Consider the following 19,346-nt stretch of genomic DNA (forward strand, 5'->3'; position numbering starts at 1 on the left):
GCTCAGAGTTAAGTCTGGCTCGCTTGAGAGCTGTCTCGCAATTACTGCGGTGAGCGGCAGCGACATGATTGGCAGCGATGCTCATCCAGGAGGAGAACAGATTTGACGGATTATGCAACGGCAGTTAACGACGAAAGTAAGCAGGCTGCCGCCGTGATGCCTTAGCTTCCCGCAGCCCCGAGCTTCGCCGGAGAATCTGTTCCTGACCCCTCCGGGGCAGGAATCCCGGTGCCGGGAGCGGCGGTCCTGCTGCGCTCCCCTCGGGGGCGGCCCCGGGAGCGGCGCGGCCCCGCGCGCGCGGCACGGACCCGCGGCCGCCGCCGGACCGCGCGCGGAGCCAGCGCGCGCCAGCCGCGCAGCCCGCCCATTGGTCAGCGCCCGGCCGCGCGGCCCGCCCATTGGCCGGCCGGGCCGTCAGTCCCGCCCCGCGGGGGGAGCGGTGCGGCGCGCGCCCCGCAACGGGAGCGCCCCGGGAGGCGGCGGCGGCCGCCCGGCACCCGCGTCCTTCCCCACCGAAACTGCGGCAGGAGCATCGCCTCCCGGCACGCTGCTTCTCGCAAGGTAATGTTCTTCCCTTCACTTGCCCGCCGATCTGCCCATCTGCTCGGTTCCCCGCAGTGGCTCTGTCGCAATCGAGTGGATTACAAAATAAAACCGCTAACTCAGAACTGCAGGGAAGGGATCTGTTCGGTCATTAGCATCTCGTCTTCCCTCTGGCTGATTATTTATAAATAGGTTCTAGGGGATCACGAGAGCTGGGATCTCTTAGTTTCTCTTGCGGTCCGAAGAAAGTCCGTAGATTTCCTCCCTTCCCCTTTCTTGACAGCTATTAAAGTCAATTTAACTGGATTACTTCCCCCCGCCCCAAAATTACTCTTAAAACTATCCTCGATTTCTTCTATTCTGGTGTGCGAGATAAGCGCAGTGAAGCGGGGAATGCAGATTGTTGTAATTGTGTAGCGTTTGATGTGTGCAAATACCGTCGGGCACTCGGGAGGGCAGATGAGTGGGAAACACGTGATAAATATTTACAGACAATCTGTTACTCTGGGCTGTGAAGCTTACAGGGGTCACCACTGCAGATGAGGCTGATGAACTGTTACCTTGAGTTAGAATGCATTTGTACGCTGACATTTACTAATATCTTTTGCATGTAGGAAAAAGATAAATACTGGCATTCTGGAGAAACCCTTCTCTTGCTGCTTCGCACAATCTCCTTTCTTCAGCTGCAATATTAAATCACATCATGATGCTACTGATAGAGAGTTGGTCTGAGAAATGTATATATTTAGTCCTTCCGGCTGTCTTGTCTTGTGATACTTGTTTTCTCAAGTGTGTAGCAGGAATCATAATGAGTTCTTTTCTTGTAGCTTCACAGAAAATCAACCAATTTTTAAAAATTGTTAAGAAATTTCACAGGAAGGAATTTTGAATATGTTCCTAATTTTGGTTATTTTTTTATACCCATCCTTTGAATCATTCATGATGGCTTTAATGATCATTTTACTTGTAGAAATATCTTGTGCAGGCATTATCATTGAACTAATATGTACACATTTAAAGATATCTCTACAAGTATATTAGTAGTATTCCTGTAAAGTTTACTCAAATCTTTAAGATAGCTTGGACTGCGCTTGCAAGTGGATAGGCTTGTTTTCGTAAGTTTCAGCAGAAGCAGTTCAGCAATGTTGGGTTACGTGGAGAGTGAAAGAAAACTGGTTTTTTGTGTTGCTATAAAAAAAGAAGCTGTCAACGCATAACATCAACATAATTTGAAGGACTGTAGACGGTGCAGTTTGGTATGAAATCAAACATGTTGTGAGCAATGGAAAGAAGTTTTCACTTGAGTTGAACATATCTCTCTAAAACTCAAGTGGCATGGACATGCATGCTCCTGTGTGGTTTTTTAATGGATGTATGTGTAGGGAATACAGCTACATTGGCATAGGTGACTTAATCATGTCGTAAGTAGTAAACAACAGGACAATGTTTCTCTAATATTTTACATCTTGTGAAGGTAAATTGAAAGGGAGACATGGGTAAAAGATTATTATCTCTGTAAAGATTTTCTTGGATAGACAGGTATTTCCAGGAAATCAGAACTTTTCCTTTCAATTTGTTTTCTGATTTTTGTGTCTGTAAAGTGAAAGCTATAGGCAAATATGAAGTAGAAAAAGGGGAAGTGTCTGGGTTTCAAAATAAATGCCAAGGTAATTATTGTAAGATTTATACTGACAGTCATCAGGATATAAAAAGGTGGTGAAGAGAGTTGTGCCTGGGATATGATGAACCACTTGGCAGGGGGTGGAGATTGGGGGGATTTGTGTTTTTGGTCTTTTGCTAGGGGCTTTGGGTTTGGTTTTCTTTTTGTTGCGTTTGTTTGGTTGTTTCATGTTTACCTAGGAAAAGGTCTAGGGCCTTCACACTATCATTTAACAAGGTCATCCTTTGATCCTGCTTTAACTTGCACACATAAAATGTTTGAAAATGGCACCAAAAGTCAAAAGTAGCCTTTGCAATTAAATCCAAATAATACTTTTCAGACAATGGTCAAGAGTAGGAAAAAAATAGCAAGAACAATCGCAGAGGTCTTAATTAAGGGTCAAGGGTTAGATGGCTTTTTGTTCCTAGAGTATAGTATTTAAGAACTGAATGAGTTCTAGTCTTAAAAATACCCAACTTTTCTATGTGCCTTTATGATGCTGTTTCCAAAACTTAGTTTGCATCCCTTTCTCCACCCAATCTTCCTGGAATCTAAGTCTGTCAGCTTTTAATCTTTCTTTAGCTATTTTGGCATGAAATTACTTCCTCTTTTAACTTGGATCTCATAAGACTTAAAAATATATATAACCTGAATACATATTCCATTAGGGTTTAGGTATCAGGAGGAGTACCAAAATGCAGGAAACTGACCATCATAGAGTAATCAAATAGGTATAACTCAATGGAATCTGAGCCTTAACCAAGTGTAAATTGTTTCTACTATTTCAGTATGTTTTATATATTTATACATTATACCTTGACGAAAACCTCTCGTTTTTTAGTTAATAATCATGTCACTGCTATAGTTGCTAGTTGTGACCATTAATGTGTATTTCCCCATACTTAGAGACAGTAGGAGCAGAGACTGCAATAATATTTTAATGACAAAGCTCAAGGTGGTTCTTGATTTTTTTTTTTTAAAACCTGGTTTTATGTCTAATGGCCAAAGTAGAGCCTTTAGAGCTTAGATCTGCCTATAAGGAGAAACCCTAGGGTTCTTTTTGCCATGATCATTTAGGCTTATGCAATTTCATTACATCTTTCTAGATTAATATGTCATTTTCCCTTCCTGTGGAGGAAGGAAAATGAAATGTGAAGTGTTGCCAGACTGGAGATACAGTATGTATAACTAAATATGCAGTATGTATATCAGCACATTGGGCTGAAAAGTTGTACAGAAAGCACACGAAATGTGATGCATGGGTTCTTATCCAAGTCACTGTCTCCTAGCCAGGCAGGTACCAGCATTTCTTCTCTTTTCATGGAAGATTGAACCTCCAATCATTACTTTGGATGTTCAGTTTGACTTTAAATCCAGTTCTATGGGATGATAGAGAGCTGATTATCTCCAGAAGACCATACACATTGTGTTGAGTTGGACCCTTAGAAAATTACAATAGACCTTTAAATTCTTTATATGGAATTGCTACTGTCCTCTATTTGAAGAGTCATCAAGTCTTGTAGATTAATTTAAATGGCACTACTGAAATCTTGAAGTAAAATGGGCATTTCTGATGTCAAGATTTAAGTTGACATTTTTTTTGTCATAGTCTTGATCCTGTGGTATTTTAAACTTATTTTATTGAAATATCATGTTCATATTTTAATCTTATTGCTTCTTTTCCCAATGAGATTTGTATTGTTGATAATGTAGAACTTCCATGAGGGATTTATGCAACTTGTTTAATCTTAAACCAACTTGTGTTTTATAATTATTTTTAAGTATTTTTATTGGTAAAAATGCATTTGCTGTTGACAGACTTGCTGAATTTAATAAAAATTCTGTGTTCAGTCTTCCATGATAGGGATCAGACCAAGAAAATGACAATGATATATAAGCAATTAACCATTTTCAAGACTTGTAAAAATAATGATATGCACTTAGGAATGATAAAACAGAAAAAATATTTATCTAAAACCCAGTGCTTACTTTTTTACCAGGCCTTTTGAAAAACCTATTATCTCTCCTAGCAATTTGATTTATAATTTTTTGTTAGTTGTGGTCATATTTTGAAACCATTTAGCTATGTATGAAATGCCACTAGCAAAAAGTTGGAATGAAGAAAGCAAAGGCGACCATAGTTCTCTGATCTAACACTTTCTGCTTTGGAGTGTTAATATTGTCATCCCGAGTCATTACATCCCATTTTATCTTGTACAGCCAAGGTTTTCAAAACCTGAATTATTGTTAGGATTTTTGAAACAACCCAAGATTCCTTAAGGCTAAAGTAATTTCAAGACTAACATTTTTGAAGGGAGAAAAGTTAAAAGTACTACTGAGTTTATTCTCAACCCTTGCATAATTTTTGGAAAAAATATGCATACTTAAAAATAGATTTGTTAACTTGTGAAATACATTATTTTAGAAAATTGTTCTTGATTCTTAAGAACTTAATGTGGGACAGTCTTTGACCTTTAACTACAGAAATATATAATCAAAACCTGCTGTATTTTGTGAAGGCTGTATTTCTTTAGATATAAAATGTTGTTATGGCAGAGGTTTTAATTGCTGTTATTATTCTTTAAATTAAATTTCTCTCTTGTTTTCGCCACTGAAGCATCCTTATGATTTGCACCTCCTTTTGTTATTAGTCCAAACTTTTTTGCAGCTTTATTTTCTTCCCTTGCTGATGAAATAGCTCAAACATTTGCTGCAGTGTAGCCTTTTTGTTACTTTCTTTGCTTTTCCTGAATACTGTATTGGGTTTAAAGTTCAGAATATACGGCCAGATAAGTCTCTGAAAGTTATGAGTGGTGAAAGTCTTCTAATCTAAAAGGTTGTAAACGAAATGCCTCATTTAAATAGCACCATGAAATGAACAAGCATGGGCATTCAATAATTAAATTAATAAATATGTACTTTCTTGGTTTGGGGAAATTAAAGATGTTATTTATACAATACAGAACAAGAGGCAGCTCTTGCTGAAGAGTTGGCTACTTGAACAAGCAAGATTAAAGCTTTTGGACAAAGATTAACAAGAAGATGATCCTTTTATTTAGAAAACACTTATTTAAATTCATGTTATTTTCCTGTAGAAATATCCTACAGTTACTGCCAGAAGTGGAAACAAGTTACTGTGTATCCTGTAAAACTTACCCATTGATAAAGTATTGAGAAAAAGTGTTTTCTTGCAGGGGTATTATCTATCTGGGTTAAAACTGGAAAAAGTCAGGTGTGCAGTTTATGACCCAAGTTGGATATCTACAAATATGATATTGCAAGTTTGTTTCATTTTGTTCACTGTAAATGTAAAATTTTTCTTACTTTTCCTGATAATACATTTTATCAGGATATTTATTTATCAACAATATTTTTGTGCTGCAATATGTAAAGATTATGTTTTAGATAATGTGAATAGCTTGTCTGTAGTAGCTGTTCTGGTCTAGAATGGCTTCTTGTTTGTTTGTTTCCTTGTTTGAAAATCAGCTGACAATAAGTGCAGCTTTTCATTAGGACATCTGTAACCTGAGGCAAAAGATATTTTCCTCTTGCCTCTGATTACTTTTTACATTACTATATGAGTTCAGCTAAATATTAACCTCTATCTCCTGTGCACATATCAAGGAGTAGCTTTCTATTTTATATTATAAAGTTTCATTGTGAGTGTTCATATGAGGTACAAAGGCTATAGGGAAGGTGTTAGGGATGTTGTAGGGGAGAATTATTTTTCTGAATGAGGTATATATATATTGATGAAAAATTAGTAAAGCAGAATATACCATATGGTTGTTGTTGAGGAATGAACCCTGTCTTTATTTTAAAATAGATAAAATAATTGTAACATTTATTTTAATTTCCAGATTTGGCAAAATATTATTTTCACAAACTTTTTTGAACTATAAGAGACCCACAATGATCATTCAGTCCTACTCCTAAGTGAATGGCACATACAGGGATAGAACTCACAACTTGGTCATTATTAGCACCATGCTCTAACCAACTGAGCTAATTACAGGTTTTCTTACCATCAAAGAGAGTTTGGGGCAATGTTTGTTTGCTTGTTCATAAGCATCTTTTACATACCTTTGAATCATAACTTTGAGCTTCTACATAGGGTGAGACTATGAGGAATGGTTTTAGTGGTACATACCTTTCAGTTTGCCTCTTCAGCAGTTAGAAAATGTTCTAGTAAAAAAAAAAAAACCTGGAAGCAAGATGATTGACTCATCTGCTCTCTTGGTTCTTTCCATGCTAAATGTCTAAGAGCAAGGTGGAGAGTGTAAAAACCTGACTGAAGTGCAGAAGGAACTTGTTTGTTTAAATGCTGTACTTGAAATTGTCTATTTCAAACAGGCTGTTACTGTGTTATTTCTTTGGGATATGTGTACAGATTGCCTTTGCTCGTTCTCTGCTTTAATGCCTGCTGGTTTGCTACTTAATGTGCTTCCTACATTAAAGACTTTACATATTTGTAATATCCATTGCAGACTTTTTTTATTAGCAACACAGTTAGATGGGTGAGTTTGTGATGGAAATCTCATTTGGTAACTAATTCTTGCAAATTAGTCACCTTTGACAAACAGATTTTGGACATTTTTGTGGTATGGTTGACTCCAAAAACAGTTTCATGAGGACATGTGTGACAACTTTTAACTTGCTGATGCAGTTGTGCCAGAAAAAGCTAGATACTGCTTTGCTAAACTGAAGTAGGCTACAGAGGGATGAGAACTTTCATGTTTCACTCCTTTCCAGAACACTTTTTTGAGACCTGGCGGTGCAAATAGTACATCTATTATTTTATATTTGACTAGTCAAATATAATATATATTTTTTGTGTGTAAATGGTGAATATTAGTTCTAAACCGCAAAGTATCATTGCTGGTTTTTTCTATCTTCTCTACACTAAGAAAATAATATGCATGTTTGCAGCTATGCCAAATGAGACAGTGATCTACAAAGGACCAGAACAAGTATGGGGCACTTTGGCTACTCAGATTGTGTTTGTTACTAGTGAAGCATCATCATATTATTCAGTCCGGCCAGAAGCTTTTAAAAGTGATTTTAATTAACTTTACATGCCTTGTGTAAATTATCTTTTTGTTGAATTACGGTTCTTGGTTTTAAGAAGTTCGTATTTCCTCATCTTCGGATCACAAGGATGATGTATTCAGAGATCTGGATTTCAGATTTTTCATCTCATTGACTCTGTCCTGGATTTCCTGGTTCTCGGTGTTGGATTAGGTTGAACAGAGTGACACAGCCAAAGGTTGTATTTATGGTGAGAAGTTGGTTTTGGTATGCAAAGCTCTGCACTGTGGATTAACTTAGTGACTTTCCACTCTGTTTTGGGTTATTTCTGTTTCATCTGAATTTGTTGGCAGGACTCAAATATGCTGTAATACTTCTCTTATGCCATTTGATGAGATCTGAAATTTAATAAAGCAGCTTCCTGTCTGGCATAGACTCTGTTTTGTATTCTTTAATGCTGTTTGCTGGTGTAATTCAGTACTTGTGCAGTTGAGAAGAGCAGTATTATAAATGATTATTGCTAACAATATCAGTATCATTCAAACTATTATACAAATAATTAAATACTCTACATTTGGTTGGTATTTTTGTGTGTGGTGTTTGGTTTGGGATTTTTTGCCACAATCCAATAAATGCAATGTAGACTTAGAGTTGGAAAATTCTTTATGGAATTCTTTTATTTATGCCAAAGCTGCTGGAAGGAGCTGTAATCTTTTGTCTTCACTAAGATATTAGAACTTCTAGCTTTCTAATGACAATATTTTTAAGTATAATGAAAATTTGAAAGAATCTCAGAAACTTAATTTTAGGCAAGAGAAGAAAATGATGGTATTTGTCTCTATCAAACCAGCTGTGCTCAGTAAACAAATATTATGGCAATTTCATTTCATCATCTTCAAGATTGTGATGTGAAGCCTTGGTCTGTTGACATTTTTACTACCTTTCCTCTACTGTGCTTTTGCTGTTGTGATGTGTTAATTAGCTACATAGCTCAGAAAGTTAGTCACAGGGTGCTCAGAAACAGGTTGTCACCTAGTAACAACCAGATATTAAGGAGAGCTGGGAAAGTAAAGGGATTTCTATTCTGGCTTACTTAAATATCAGAGAAAGGAGGAAGACCATCTGTCATGCTGAGAAGTGAATGATGTGTCCTGCTAGAGAAAAGGAGCTGTAGGAATGAGGTCCTGGGTTTTTAGGAGCACATTTTGAACAGCATATGTTTGCATTAGACTTTGAAGACCACTGTGACATTTTTGTTGTTGTTAAACTAAAAGAAAATCTATCAGCAGAGCAGGTTTGCTTCTCAGCTGCCTGCTTCTCAGCTGTCCTTTCCAGTTATTAGCTTTCTCTAAGTAGATGGTTTTTTCCTTAAAGCAGTATTCCTCAAAACCTGAATCCCGCTGCTCTGCTACTATACATTGGAAAGCTGTGTAGAGAAACTTAGTAATGATGCTGAAGGTTGTTTTCATTGCTCCATGTCATATGTTTTGTAGCTAAATTTTTAAGTTTTCTTGGCATAATGGGCATTCTATATAACTTGTATTCTTTGCACGAATGTGACTTTATTTTGCAGTATATCTTTCCCTGTCGTAAGGTTTGCAATAGAAGTAGTTTTATAAACAGATTGCAAAGTGAACAAAAAAAGTTGAGGCCATATTGTCATAACATTTGAAAGTCCTAGTTTCCTTCCTTGACATAATTCTGATAGTTTCTTATAATGCTTCTGCTTATAGAGCAGGGAGTTCACTTCTTTCTTTTTTTTTGTTTTGTTTTCTGATGGAAGATTATAAAAAAGGTAGAGTAAAATGCTGAAGGCAATGAAGTTAAAATGTTTTCTTGGTCATAAATATATCTGCTAGTAGAAATAAGTGTCAAAATACCAGTAAACAGTGCTGTGCATGGTATTACATTATCTTTTAAATCCATGGAAGTTTTGATACAGAATATGACATTGGCCTAATAGTAACAAATGTCCTTTCTGTTATTACTATTGTTACTATACTGTTTCTTTTTCTAATAACTGACTTTTAATACTTAATTTCAAAGCCTGTGTAATTTTTTTCATTACAAGGAGTTATGTCCTACTCACAGTAATTTTACATTTTAATGTGTCAATGTGTGTGTACCAAACCCATTGTTTTATTTGGTGTAACTAAGATAACTCATAGGATGTAGTCTTTATACTAGGTTCAAACTGGCATAAGTTTGTTATTCAATATAATACCATTAAAAAAAGCCTCAATAGATTTGTCTATTTCTAAGTGTAAAAGAGCTTTTAATTTCAATCATTTTTGCAATATGATTCAAGGAGAGCTGTAGGTCTTGTTTCAGTAATGTAATGATTCAGAATTCAGTTCAGAGCTGCTTGATTTTTGGGAGGGGGATAGCAAATATGTGCAGCCTAGACAAGGGCTAGCTATTTCTCTTATTTGCACATATCACCTTTTTTCACAGAAAGAACCCCAAACCAAAACCATGCATGTTACCAAAAGTAATGTGCTCTACAGAATAGGGCTGACTTGAACCTGGTGATATCATAGATGTCATTTAAGGATAGTAAATTTGATCATAATGCTTGGTCTATAACTACTGAATCTATAGTTTCCATTACACTGTTTCCTAAGGGGTGTTCACTACTGCTTGAACCACTCTTGACTGCCAGTGGCACACACACACCCTTTGAGGCACACCCACCCCTGTGACTGCATGGTCACTCTATGCTAGAGAGCAGCAGGCGTGCACAGCTGGAGACAAGGAAGATGGTGAGGCAGGAGGTGAGGCTGCTCTTTTGGCTGGTCCTCAGCCTTGCCTGTGTCTAGGAATCCAGACTTGCACAATGAGTTAAAACAGGAATAAAAGAGGAAACAGAACAGCATATTTTTCTCAGACGCTCTTACGAGTCTATGAAACAAGAAGCCAGTCTTCAACAAAAGTAGTGACTAAAGGTTTTCCACCTTTCCTACCACTTCCTATACTTGAATAGTATTCTGAATTATGCCACTCAACTAACTCCTGGTGAACAGAATTAAGAAGCTCATATGTCTCTAATGGAACATTGTTCTTACTGTAGTCTCTCTTCTTAGGATATCACCTCTGAATTTAAGGATTTTGTGTACATTTTAAGAATTTTTCTGGCATGAAGAATGATACTACTCAGAGTAAATGGAAAGTCTAAAACTTTTAAAGAACATTATAAACAGATGCAATTAAATTACTACAATAAATGACTGCTTGTTGATAAGATGTTTTGGGTAAATACTGCTTGATTCTTACACTTGGGCTTCACTAATTACTTATAATAGTTTATGGACATCATTATAAATGATGTTCATAAATTAACAATATCTAAATTATATCTAAGTCTGCATAATAAAAACTGATACAAAACTTGTGGATTTTTGACCTCAGCAAAACTTTCAATACTGTGTCTCACAATATCCTTCTGGACAAAATGTCCAGCACACAGCTGGATAAAGGCATTATAGGATGGATGAGCAACTGGCTCACAGGTGCAAAGGGTTATAGTGAATCGGGTGACATCAGACTGGTGGCCTGTCATTAGCGGTGTTTCACAGAGCTTCATCCTCAGCTCTGTGCTCTTCAACATCTTCATTAATGGCTTGGATGTGGAACATGAAATATGCAGAACCTAAATAAGGTTGCTGATGACAGTGAATGGGGAGGAGCTGTTGACTTCCTCAAAGAGATGGAGGACCTGCAGAAAAATATAGACAAGTCAGAGGGCTGTGCAATCACCAACCACATGAACTGAAACAAAGGAAAATGCTGGATTCTGCACCTGGGATGGGCAACGCTGGATGTATGGACAGAATGGGGAATGAGAGGCTGGGAAGCAGCACCACAGAAAGGGATCTGTGGGTCCTGGTTGATGGCAAGTTGAACAGAGTCAGCAGTGCCCTGGCAGCCAGGAGGGCCACCTGTGTCCTGGGGTGCATCAGGCACAGCATCACAGCCAGGCAAGGGAGGGGATTGTCCCTTCTGCTCTGCACTGGGGCAGCCTCACCTCCAGTGCTGGGGGCAGTTCTGAGAGCCATGGTATAAGAATGCCATGAAGCTCTTAGAAAGTATTCAAAGGAAGGCCGTGAGGTTGGTGAAGGTTCTGGAGGGGAAGCCTTAAGAAGAACAGCTGAGGTCACTCATTTTGTTCCCCTTGGAGGAGGCACCTTCTTGCAGTCTTCAACATCCTCCTGAGGGGAAGCAGAGGGGCAGGTACTGATCTAATCACTCTCATGAACAGTGACAGGACTTGAAGAAATGGCATGAATGTGAGTCAGAGGAGGTCTAAGTTGTGTATCAGGAAAAGGTTTTTCACCCAGTGGCTGGGCACTGGAACAGGTTCCCTGAGGCAGTGGTCATAGCACCAGCCTGACAGAGTTCAAGAAGCTTTTGGACAATGCTTTCAAGCACATGGTGTGACCCTTGGGGTGTCCTGTGCAGGGCCAGGAGTTGCCTTTGATCTTGATGAGTCCCTTCCAAATCTGCTTTTCCTATGATTCTATGAAATAAGTTACATAGTAATATGACAGCTTCCTTTTAAATACTGTTGCCTGAGTTTGACTCTTAAAATTATGAAAAGTTCTGTTGTATTTATGCTTTTTCAGTTGAAAACTGAAATTCCTTCATTTTTCAGTGTGGGAGCAGGTGTTCTCCAGCTTTTTGTTCTCCTGAGCTTTAGGTCTTTCCCTGATGCTTATGCATTTCCTAATGACTTCAGACTTCTCCACTTTAATTGGGGTAGCAGGGTTCCTTCAGGATAAAACCAATTTAGTTCTCAAAAGGAGCAAGCAAACTTCCATTATTTATGCGAAGAATGTAAATATATCCAACCTGTAGGAAGAAAATATGTGATGAAAATAATAGAAAATAAAAAAGTTCAATAAATCTGCCTGTAAAAGCATAATTACACAATCTATGTTGATCCAAAGTAGATTTGTTTAGTACCTGTATGTTAGCCAAGTAAACAGAACCTTTTTTTTTTTTTTTTTGTTATTCCAAGTTTTCTTGATGTCTTGGGAGTTCCACAAAATAGTACAAGAAGAAAATATTCAACCTTTTTTATTTTCTAAATATTTTCTTGATAAATAAAGCAAGGAGACCTAGTTACATTGTGACGGTGTTATGCTGGTAGTTGTGCTGAGTAAAAAGGCAACAGGCATGCTTGAATGGCTCTTTTTACTAAATGTTCAACAGCAAGTTAACTTTTAACAGAGAGAAGGCAAGAGATTCCACCATTCCAAAGTAATGTCTCTTTGAAATGGATGTTTTAGTGACCATCTTGTGACCTAATGGCACAGCATTGACTGAGAACCCTGGAGACAGAGGAATGAGGTATGAGAGAGAAAGATTATGACTCCAACTATGAGTGTTAGCAATGTCATTGTTTTTGTGTCAGATTTTCAAGGTAAAAGATTTGTATCACAAAATACTGAAAGAGCATTGTGCTTCTGGAGGCTTGTTATTTGTCATATTAAATTTGCCATAATCAAGTTTGACAGGCTTCTCTTTATTTTTTCCAGGAGACAATATTGTTGTTGAAGATTAGTCAGATGCCTTCCGTCCATTCCCTGCCTCACATGCTATGTCATGCAAGCTTTGGAACACTTAGAACATAATTTAAATGAATGACTAATTTGGCAAGCATAATGGAAGGCACGCATACCATCCTCCTGTTGCACAAACCCATTACGGAGCTTTGTTACATCAGCTTCTATCATCCAGATGGGAAAGTCTCAGGATTTACTTACATGGGCTCTGGAACTCCGGATAGAACCAGTAAGAATTTCTGTGGCTGCTATCAAGTGAGGGAGAGGTTAGACATGGCCCTGAGAGAACAGCCTTATAAAGATCGTGGAGTTATTATTTTCAAGCAAGCTACCACAAAAGATCTTCTGAATGAAATGTACAGACTAACTGCTGAAAAGGTAAAACTGTTACCCAGTGTTCTGAGATCCCATCATATTCCTGACCTTAAGGCAGGACATCAGGAGGAAAAGCGACAGGATGTTTCCGGAGTCCCGAAACTTAAAGGTGATAATTACTCCATTCTTACATGTCAGCAGGAGCTATTGCTGGATTCTACAAAGAGAGACAATTTGAATCACAAAAAAATGAGGAAATACAGAAGGAAAGAGAGCTTTGAGGAGATCAGACATCGGAAAGAGGGAAAAAAGATGCATGAACATCTTTTTTTACTGAGTACACAAGACATGCAACAGAAAAATAAGAAGATGGTCTCCACAAGACTTTCTACCAGCAGTTATCCCAGCTCCTTTTCTCCCTCCAGCTGGCTAACAGTAAAAGGTAAGGATAATTTACCAGTAGACAACAAAATACAACCAGAAAGGTTGATAGAAGAGGAGTATTTTCTTAAAAGCAGCAAAGTTGTGGAATTGGATGCTGACTTACCAAGTTCTAGCTCAAAAGACATCAATGATGTTGTTGCAGTTGAACCAGTGGAAAATGGAGAATGCGTTCCTGAAGTTACCAAGGTACAACAGGGGACCACTTTGGTGAATTCATCTCACTGTAGTCTCTTTAACAAACTCGAGACATTAAGTAAATCGGCAGCTGCTAAAATCTTGAAAAGTAGCAAGTGTGCTGAGCCAGTGTGCAAGGAGAAACCAGGAATTACAGTTCTTGCTGAAGTCCAGGATTTCGACATTAAAAAAGTTACCAACCCCCCTGCAGAGTCTTTACCTGATTCTCACAGAGATAATGAAACCATTTCTCCTGCTCTCATAAGAGCACATAATGAGTTTATATCAAGAAGTGATGTATACTCTGTAGATGAAGCTGCTGGAGACTCTAATAACAGTGTGCTGCAGGAAAAGGAGGAAGACGGCTCTGGTTTGCAGCACAAAGCAGAGAGAGTGCACATTACTGATGAGTCATGCAACCTTGTGGGAGCAGTTAATAAAGCTCTTCTGAAAGTTATCCGGAGCGACAGTTTGGATGAAGCTGCAGAATGGAAGAGACTGCAACAAATTACAAGAGTAGACAGAAACCTGCCAGGCTCACTGTATGAGAAAAGGACCACGGTATCCCGGGGAAACAGCAAGCATTTATTTTTGAACCTGCCTGTAAATGAAAGTCCTGATATTCCTCAGACAAGTAATAATCTTAAACTGGAAGAGAAAAGGCTGCATTCACCCCCATTAGCAGCAGTGAGTAATGTTTTTAGTAATTCATATCCGCTATCTAATACACACAAACAAATGTCACCTATTCCTTCTCCGTTATCTTCGAGACTGCCCAGCCCGCAGCTGCATCACCGGATCCTCCCGTTACCAACACAGCACACCGAGGACGAATCCATGTTCAGTGACTATGGCCATGGAAGGCACGGTGCTATAAACTTCTCCTTCAGTGATTTGGAGCCACAGTTTTTTCGGAAGTTTTCTGATTCTGGAGAATTGGGATTTGCCAGCAGACAACGGGGCCTACATCAGAATGCAACTGCAGGACATTTTGAAAAGTGTACTGTGCAAGAAAAATTAACTACTTGGACACAGCAGAATTTCTGTCCAGGTCAGTACTATTTTATAAATTTTAAAACTAACCGAATCAATCAAGCATGAAAGCCTTGGGGTTTTTCCTGGGTTTGTTTGGTTTGGGTTTTTTTTTTTAAACCAGCTATTAATAATAAATATTATGTTAAACTATTTTTCACTACTTACAGATTGGGTGAAAAGTTGTTGAAGTTTTTAAACAAAAGTTACAGCTATAAAAAGTCTCAAGGTACATTTTTTATGTCAGCTTATTTTCAGTTCTGTTTTTACTGAATGACCTCTTAGCCAAATTAAGGAAAAATCTTTCTGTACAAAATGAAAAAAGTTCCCATGCTTATTTTCCTGTTTTTCCTGTGCTGTGTTCTAGTCTTTCAAAATGTTATAGTAACATCCATTCTCCAAAATGTTATTTTTGCTTGTTTGTCTTAACTGATAGAATATTTTCTGAACAAGGTAATTTACTTAGTCCTTAAGTATAGGACTGGTGCTTTGCCCATTTAGCTACAAGAGATACATGTAAATTCTGTAAGAAAAAGCTTGTTTTCAAAATGATTGCATGCAGGAGTCATGTTACAATGTATTTGACTACAGTGCATGGGTATATTTATAAAGATATACTGTGTAAAAATGCATAATTATATGACATCCTGAATAGCTACTTTTGTTAGCTAGAACATCAATGTCTATACCCTTCATTTTTAATTTAAGAAATGAGAAGGCTGAAGGACCTAATTCTTCAGTGGTCTAGGTGTGGCTCAGACTGGTCCCTCTGTCTTATGGGGGGCTGGCAGTGCAAAATGACATGAAAGGGAGATTCCAAAAGGGGAGGTGTGTAGGGATGTGAAACCATTACCTTAGCCAGAGTGTGTTGAATACTGTCTATGAGGTTTGCATTTATTCCTGCTACTTCTAGAAGTTGTGCTAGTTCCACTCAAGGCTAAATCAAATTTAAAGTGCTATTTGGTGAGTTGACAAGGCTGAAGAGATGCGTGCTATGCTCTTCTTTCATTCCTTTCTTGGTTCCTGCTGTGCTGTCCCTACCCCTCTCATCTTGTACCATCATACCTTTTGGTAAGCTGGTTTAGCTGACAAAACCAGCAATTTCACCCCTTTTTAAGAATAAAGTAGCACAGCAAATCTTTTTCTCTCTGTTTTACATTAGTATTTTTTAACTTAATGTATAATTTAGAATTGTTGGATGTGGGACTGTACCTATTGTGCTGGACTGTTGTACTGCCTTGTCCTGGGATAGGGTTAATTTTCTTTACAGAGGCTTGTATGGGGCAGTGTTTTGGATTTGTGATGAAAGTGGTTTCGATAACACAGGGATGTTCTAGCTTGTGCTGAGCAGTGTTTGCACAGCATCAATCCCTTCTGTTTCTCACTCTGCATCCCCCCAGTGAATAGACATGGGGCTGCACAATAGGCTGGGAGGGGACACAACCTGACAGATGACCCAGACTAACTAAAGAGAAATTCTCTGCCACATAATGTCATGCTCAGGAATAAAAGCGCCAAGAGGGAGCTTTAGAGGGGTTAACCATCTTTTGCTTGGGACTGGCAGGGCATCAGTCTACCCATGGGAGGTGGTGAGTGATTGCTGTAGCATCACTTGTTTCATTTTTTTTCTTCCCTCTTTTTCCTCTTATCTTTCACTTATTAAGCAAATTTTTTGTTTGTTATCTTGACCCCCAGTTGTTGGGGGTTTTTCTGTGCCTCTTCCCCCATGCCAATTGGGGGAAGGGAGGAGGAAGGGAATGAGACTTTGTGTGGTGCTTATTTTCCCACTGGGCTTAACCCACAATGGTTTTACAAGAAACAAAACAACTCACATACATACTAATGGCATCTGTTGGCTGAAAATCATGGCTAGTGAGCAGAAAAATATTTGTGAAGAGAAGAAAAGCAGACAAGCCCAATTTTACTTCTTGTTTACATTTACCTGGCAACATTAATACAGACAGAAAATATCACAAGGGTTTATTGGGGTTTTTTTGGTTTGTGTTTTTTTTGGTTTTTTTTTTTTCATTTTCAAGTATGATTGCATGCCAACATTATTACGGGTGTGTCAGAAAATCTGTGACTTTAAGGAAAGTTAAAATATATTTGCTGGTATATATAATACTGTAGCTATGTCTCTGGATCTGAGATGATGACTTCCATTTCCATCTGAGCCAGGGGTGGAATCATTCATCTTGACAGAGCATTTGGGTGGAATACCACTATTCTGTAAACATATATGAATAATAACTAACTAACTGTAGTTCAGAGACAAATTATGTATCTCCAATTTTAGTTAATTTAAATAATATTAAGATTTACAATTAAAAACCTTCACTCCTTTGATTCTTATCAGTTTGATTCTTATCAGATTCCTCCCATGTGTGAAGAGCAGAGTTCAAGACTTTTTTTCAGATTTGTCTTCAATGAGGCATTATTGTGAAATGTTTTTTTTCAATTCCAGTCGGTTATTAAATTATGTAAGTATCTACTAAGACTCTAAGAATTATTGAGAATTTTGGTCAACTTTTTATCAGTCAGGTTAATTGAAGGATTTACTTCATGGCAAAAATGATGGCCTTCTGAATATATTTTCAAAGTTTTATTGATGTCACAGTGTGCCCTACTTCTTCCTGAAAAACTTTTGGAGCCTTTTGTTACCTGTGTAAGTTAGCATTTGGAAAAATTCATTAATTAGTTAAATATTCTAATATATTAGTTTCAATTACAAATTGGACTCATCATACAGCTCCACACATAATTTTAATTCTCTTTTCCTGTCATTTATAATCATGATTCTTCACAAACTTTCTCAATAATTGGAGAATATTCCTTTAGTCAAAACTGAAACAACTAAGGCAGATTGCCTGACTTCTGTACTTCCACTTTTTCTTAAATTCAGTTTCTTTATATATATATAGATACATATATGGCACATATATCATAGTTTCATTGCACAAGTTCTCTTAGTAGTTAATTTACTTAGAAAGTACAGTTTACTGGCTCTTCTTGTTGAAGTGCAACTATTGGTCATGGGAATAGACCACAGCTTTCATCTTAGTAAGTTAATAGTTAACTGGGAATAATTTATAGTCTGACAATAATTATTTGGCAATTATCTCTGTAGGTGGGATGGGGAATCAAAATTCCTGCATTAGCATGCAATAGTTCTATTTGAATTATCGAAATTCTAAGAAAAAGCTTTAGACTAACTTAGGGCTTTCAAATTATAAATGGCTCAGTTACAAGCAGCAAAAGCAGAAGCACAAACACTAAAATTTCTCATAGAATGACATTTATTAAATCCTCAGAAACATACTTCCGGCATTTCTGTATTAAATTCTTTCTACTCTAATATGAAGTACATCATGCTTTTGTAGTCTTGGAGAAGCCTTTGAAAAGATCTTCAGTGTGTCTGAATATCAGATTCATGGTCTCAGGGAAGGATTTTCTGAGACGTTTTAGTTCCTGTCACTGCTTCTCTCTCAAAGTTTCTACAGCAGTAGAAAAAACTAGGGAGAAAATTTTTAGAGCTATTCTACCAATTTAATACTGAATGACATCAATATACTAAGTATTACTATTTACTAAGTAAGAGAAAGAAGATACGGGGAATTTTTAGCAGTTATTGAAATTAATTTGATTTGGAGCAGGAAACTTAAAAATCACTGGTTATGACATAGCTTCCAGGACAGTGGCTGGTAACTGTGCTTTGAGTCAGGATGAGACTGGCAAGGGTTATTCACCACACTTTCTGAAGTATATTTTACTCCTAATGTGGAAAAAAAGAATAAAAGTCTGCCAAGGAGGAATGGTGAAAGCAAGAAAGGGATGAGAAGGATGATGTCACCCTATCCCCCGCCAATGAATGATACTCCTTTTTTTTGGTATCTAGTAGTTGTGAAGGAAGAAGATACCCAGAATACACAGAAATCCAAAGTTAGTACAACTGTAGAGAAACGAAACCAAACTCGGACTAGAACTGAATGATTAAGGTTTGTGTTAGGTAAAATGGCTGAGACTTATAGGATTGAAAAGACAGACCCATTCTTTTTACTCTTTTCCTTCTTCCATTGAAGGCCTCCTCTCTTCACTTTTCCTCCCCTTTTCTTCAACAACTTTGGTGTTTTTACTTGCTTTTTGGTAATTTGAATCAAATCACTAAACAAGCTGAAAACTGAGCCAGCAAGGTGAGAGGTGAGTAGCTTTGGCTGGTTGAGTGAACAGGTCACAGTGGGCTGATGAAAACCAGAGCTAGGATGAGGGAGGACATGCAAGTGTGGCAGAAAGGACTAGTGAGCAAGACCACTCCTCCTGCAGGGAATCATTTGATCCCCAAAAATCTCAGTTTCAGCTAAAATCTGGAAGCCAGAAGGCTGGCTGGGACTGGCTAAAACAGAAGTTGTTAGGAGTGGGAAATTAGTTTAATCAAGTTGAATGAAGATATGGAGGGACTGTGATATTTTAAGTGGGTGCTATTAACACTGAAGCAGGAAGAAAAAGAGCTGGAGGACAACTGAGGGGAACTCCATGACCAAGTAGAGTGTGTTACCTTGGCTGTGATAGGAGAACATTTATGGAGTATC

General features: G+C 37.9%; 1 protein-coding gene across 6 annotated transcripts in view; it reads left to right on the plus strand.

Annotated features, from left to right (window-relative positions):
• The first annotated feature begins 422 nt into the window (after positions 1-422).
• The window catches only part of FMN1 (formin 1), a 172,622-nt gene continuing 153,698 nt past the window's right edge, over positions 423-19,346 (plus strand). For 2 of the 6 annotated variants that reach the window (XM_030274538.4, XM_030274543.4), the window contains exons 1-2: positions 462-561; positions 12,769-14,779. In XM_030274538.4, the coding sequence (XP_030130398.4) occupies positions 12,874-14,779 (1,906 nt within the window). In that variant the 5' untranslated portion in view covers positions 462-561; positions 12,769-12,873. Of the gene's footprint in view, positions 562-12,768; positions 14,780-19,346 lie in introns of all 6 variants that reach the window. The other 4 variants (XM_030274542.4, XM_030274539.4, XM_041716679.2 and 1 more) reach the window with 4 other exon arrangements.

This window comes from Taeniopygia guttata, chromosome 5 (assembly GCF_048771995.1).
Source record: "Taeniopygia guttata chromosome 5, bTaeGut7.mat, whole genome shotgun sequence".
Lineage (NCBI taxonomy): Eukaryota > Metazoa > Chordata > Aves > Passeriformes > Estrildidae > Taeniopygia > Taeniopygia guttata.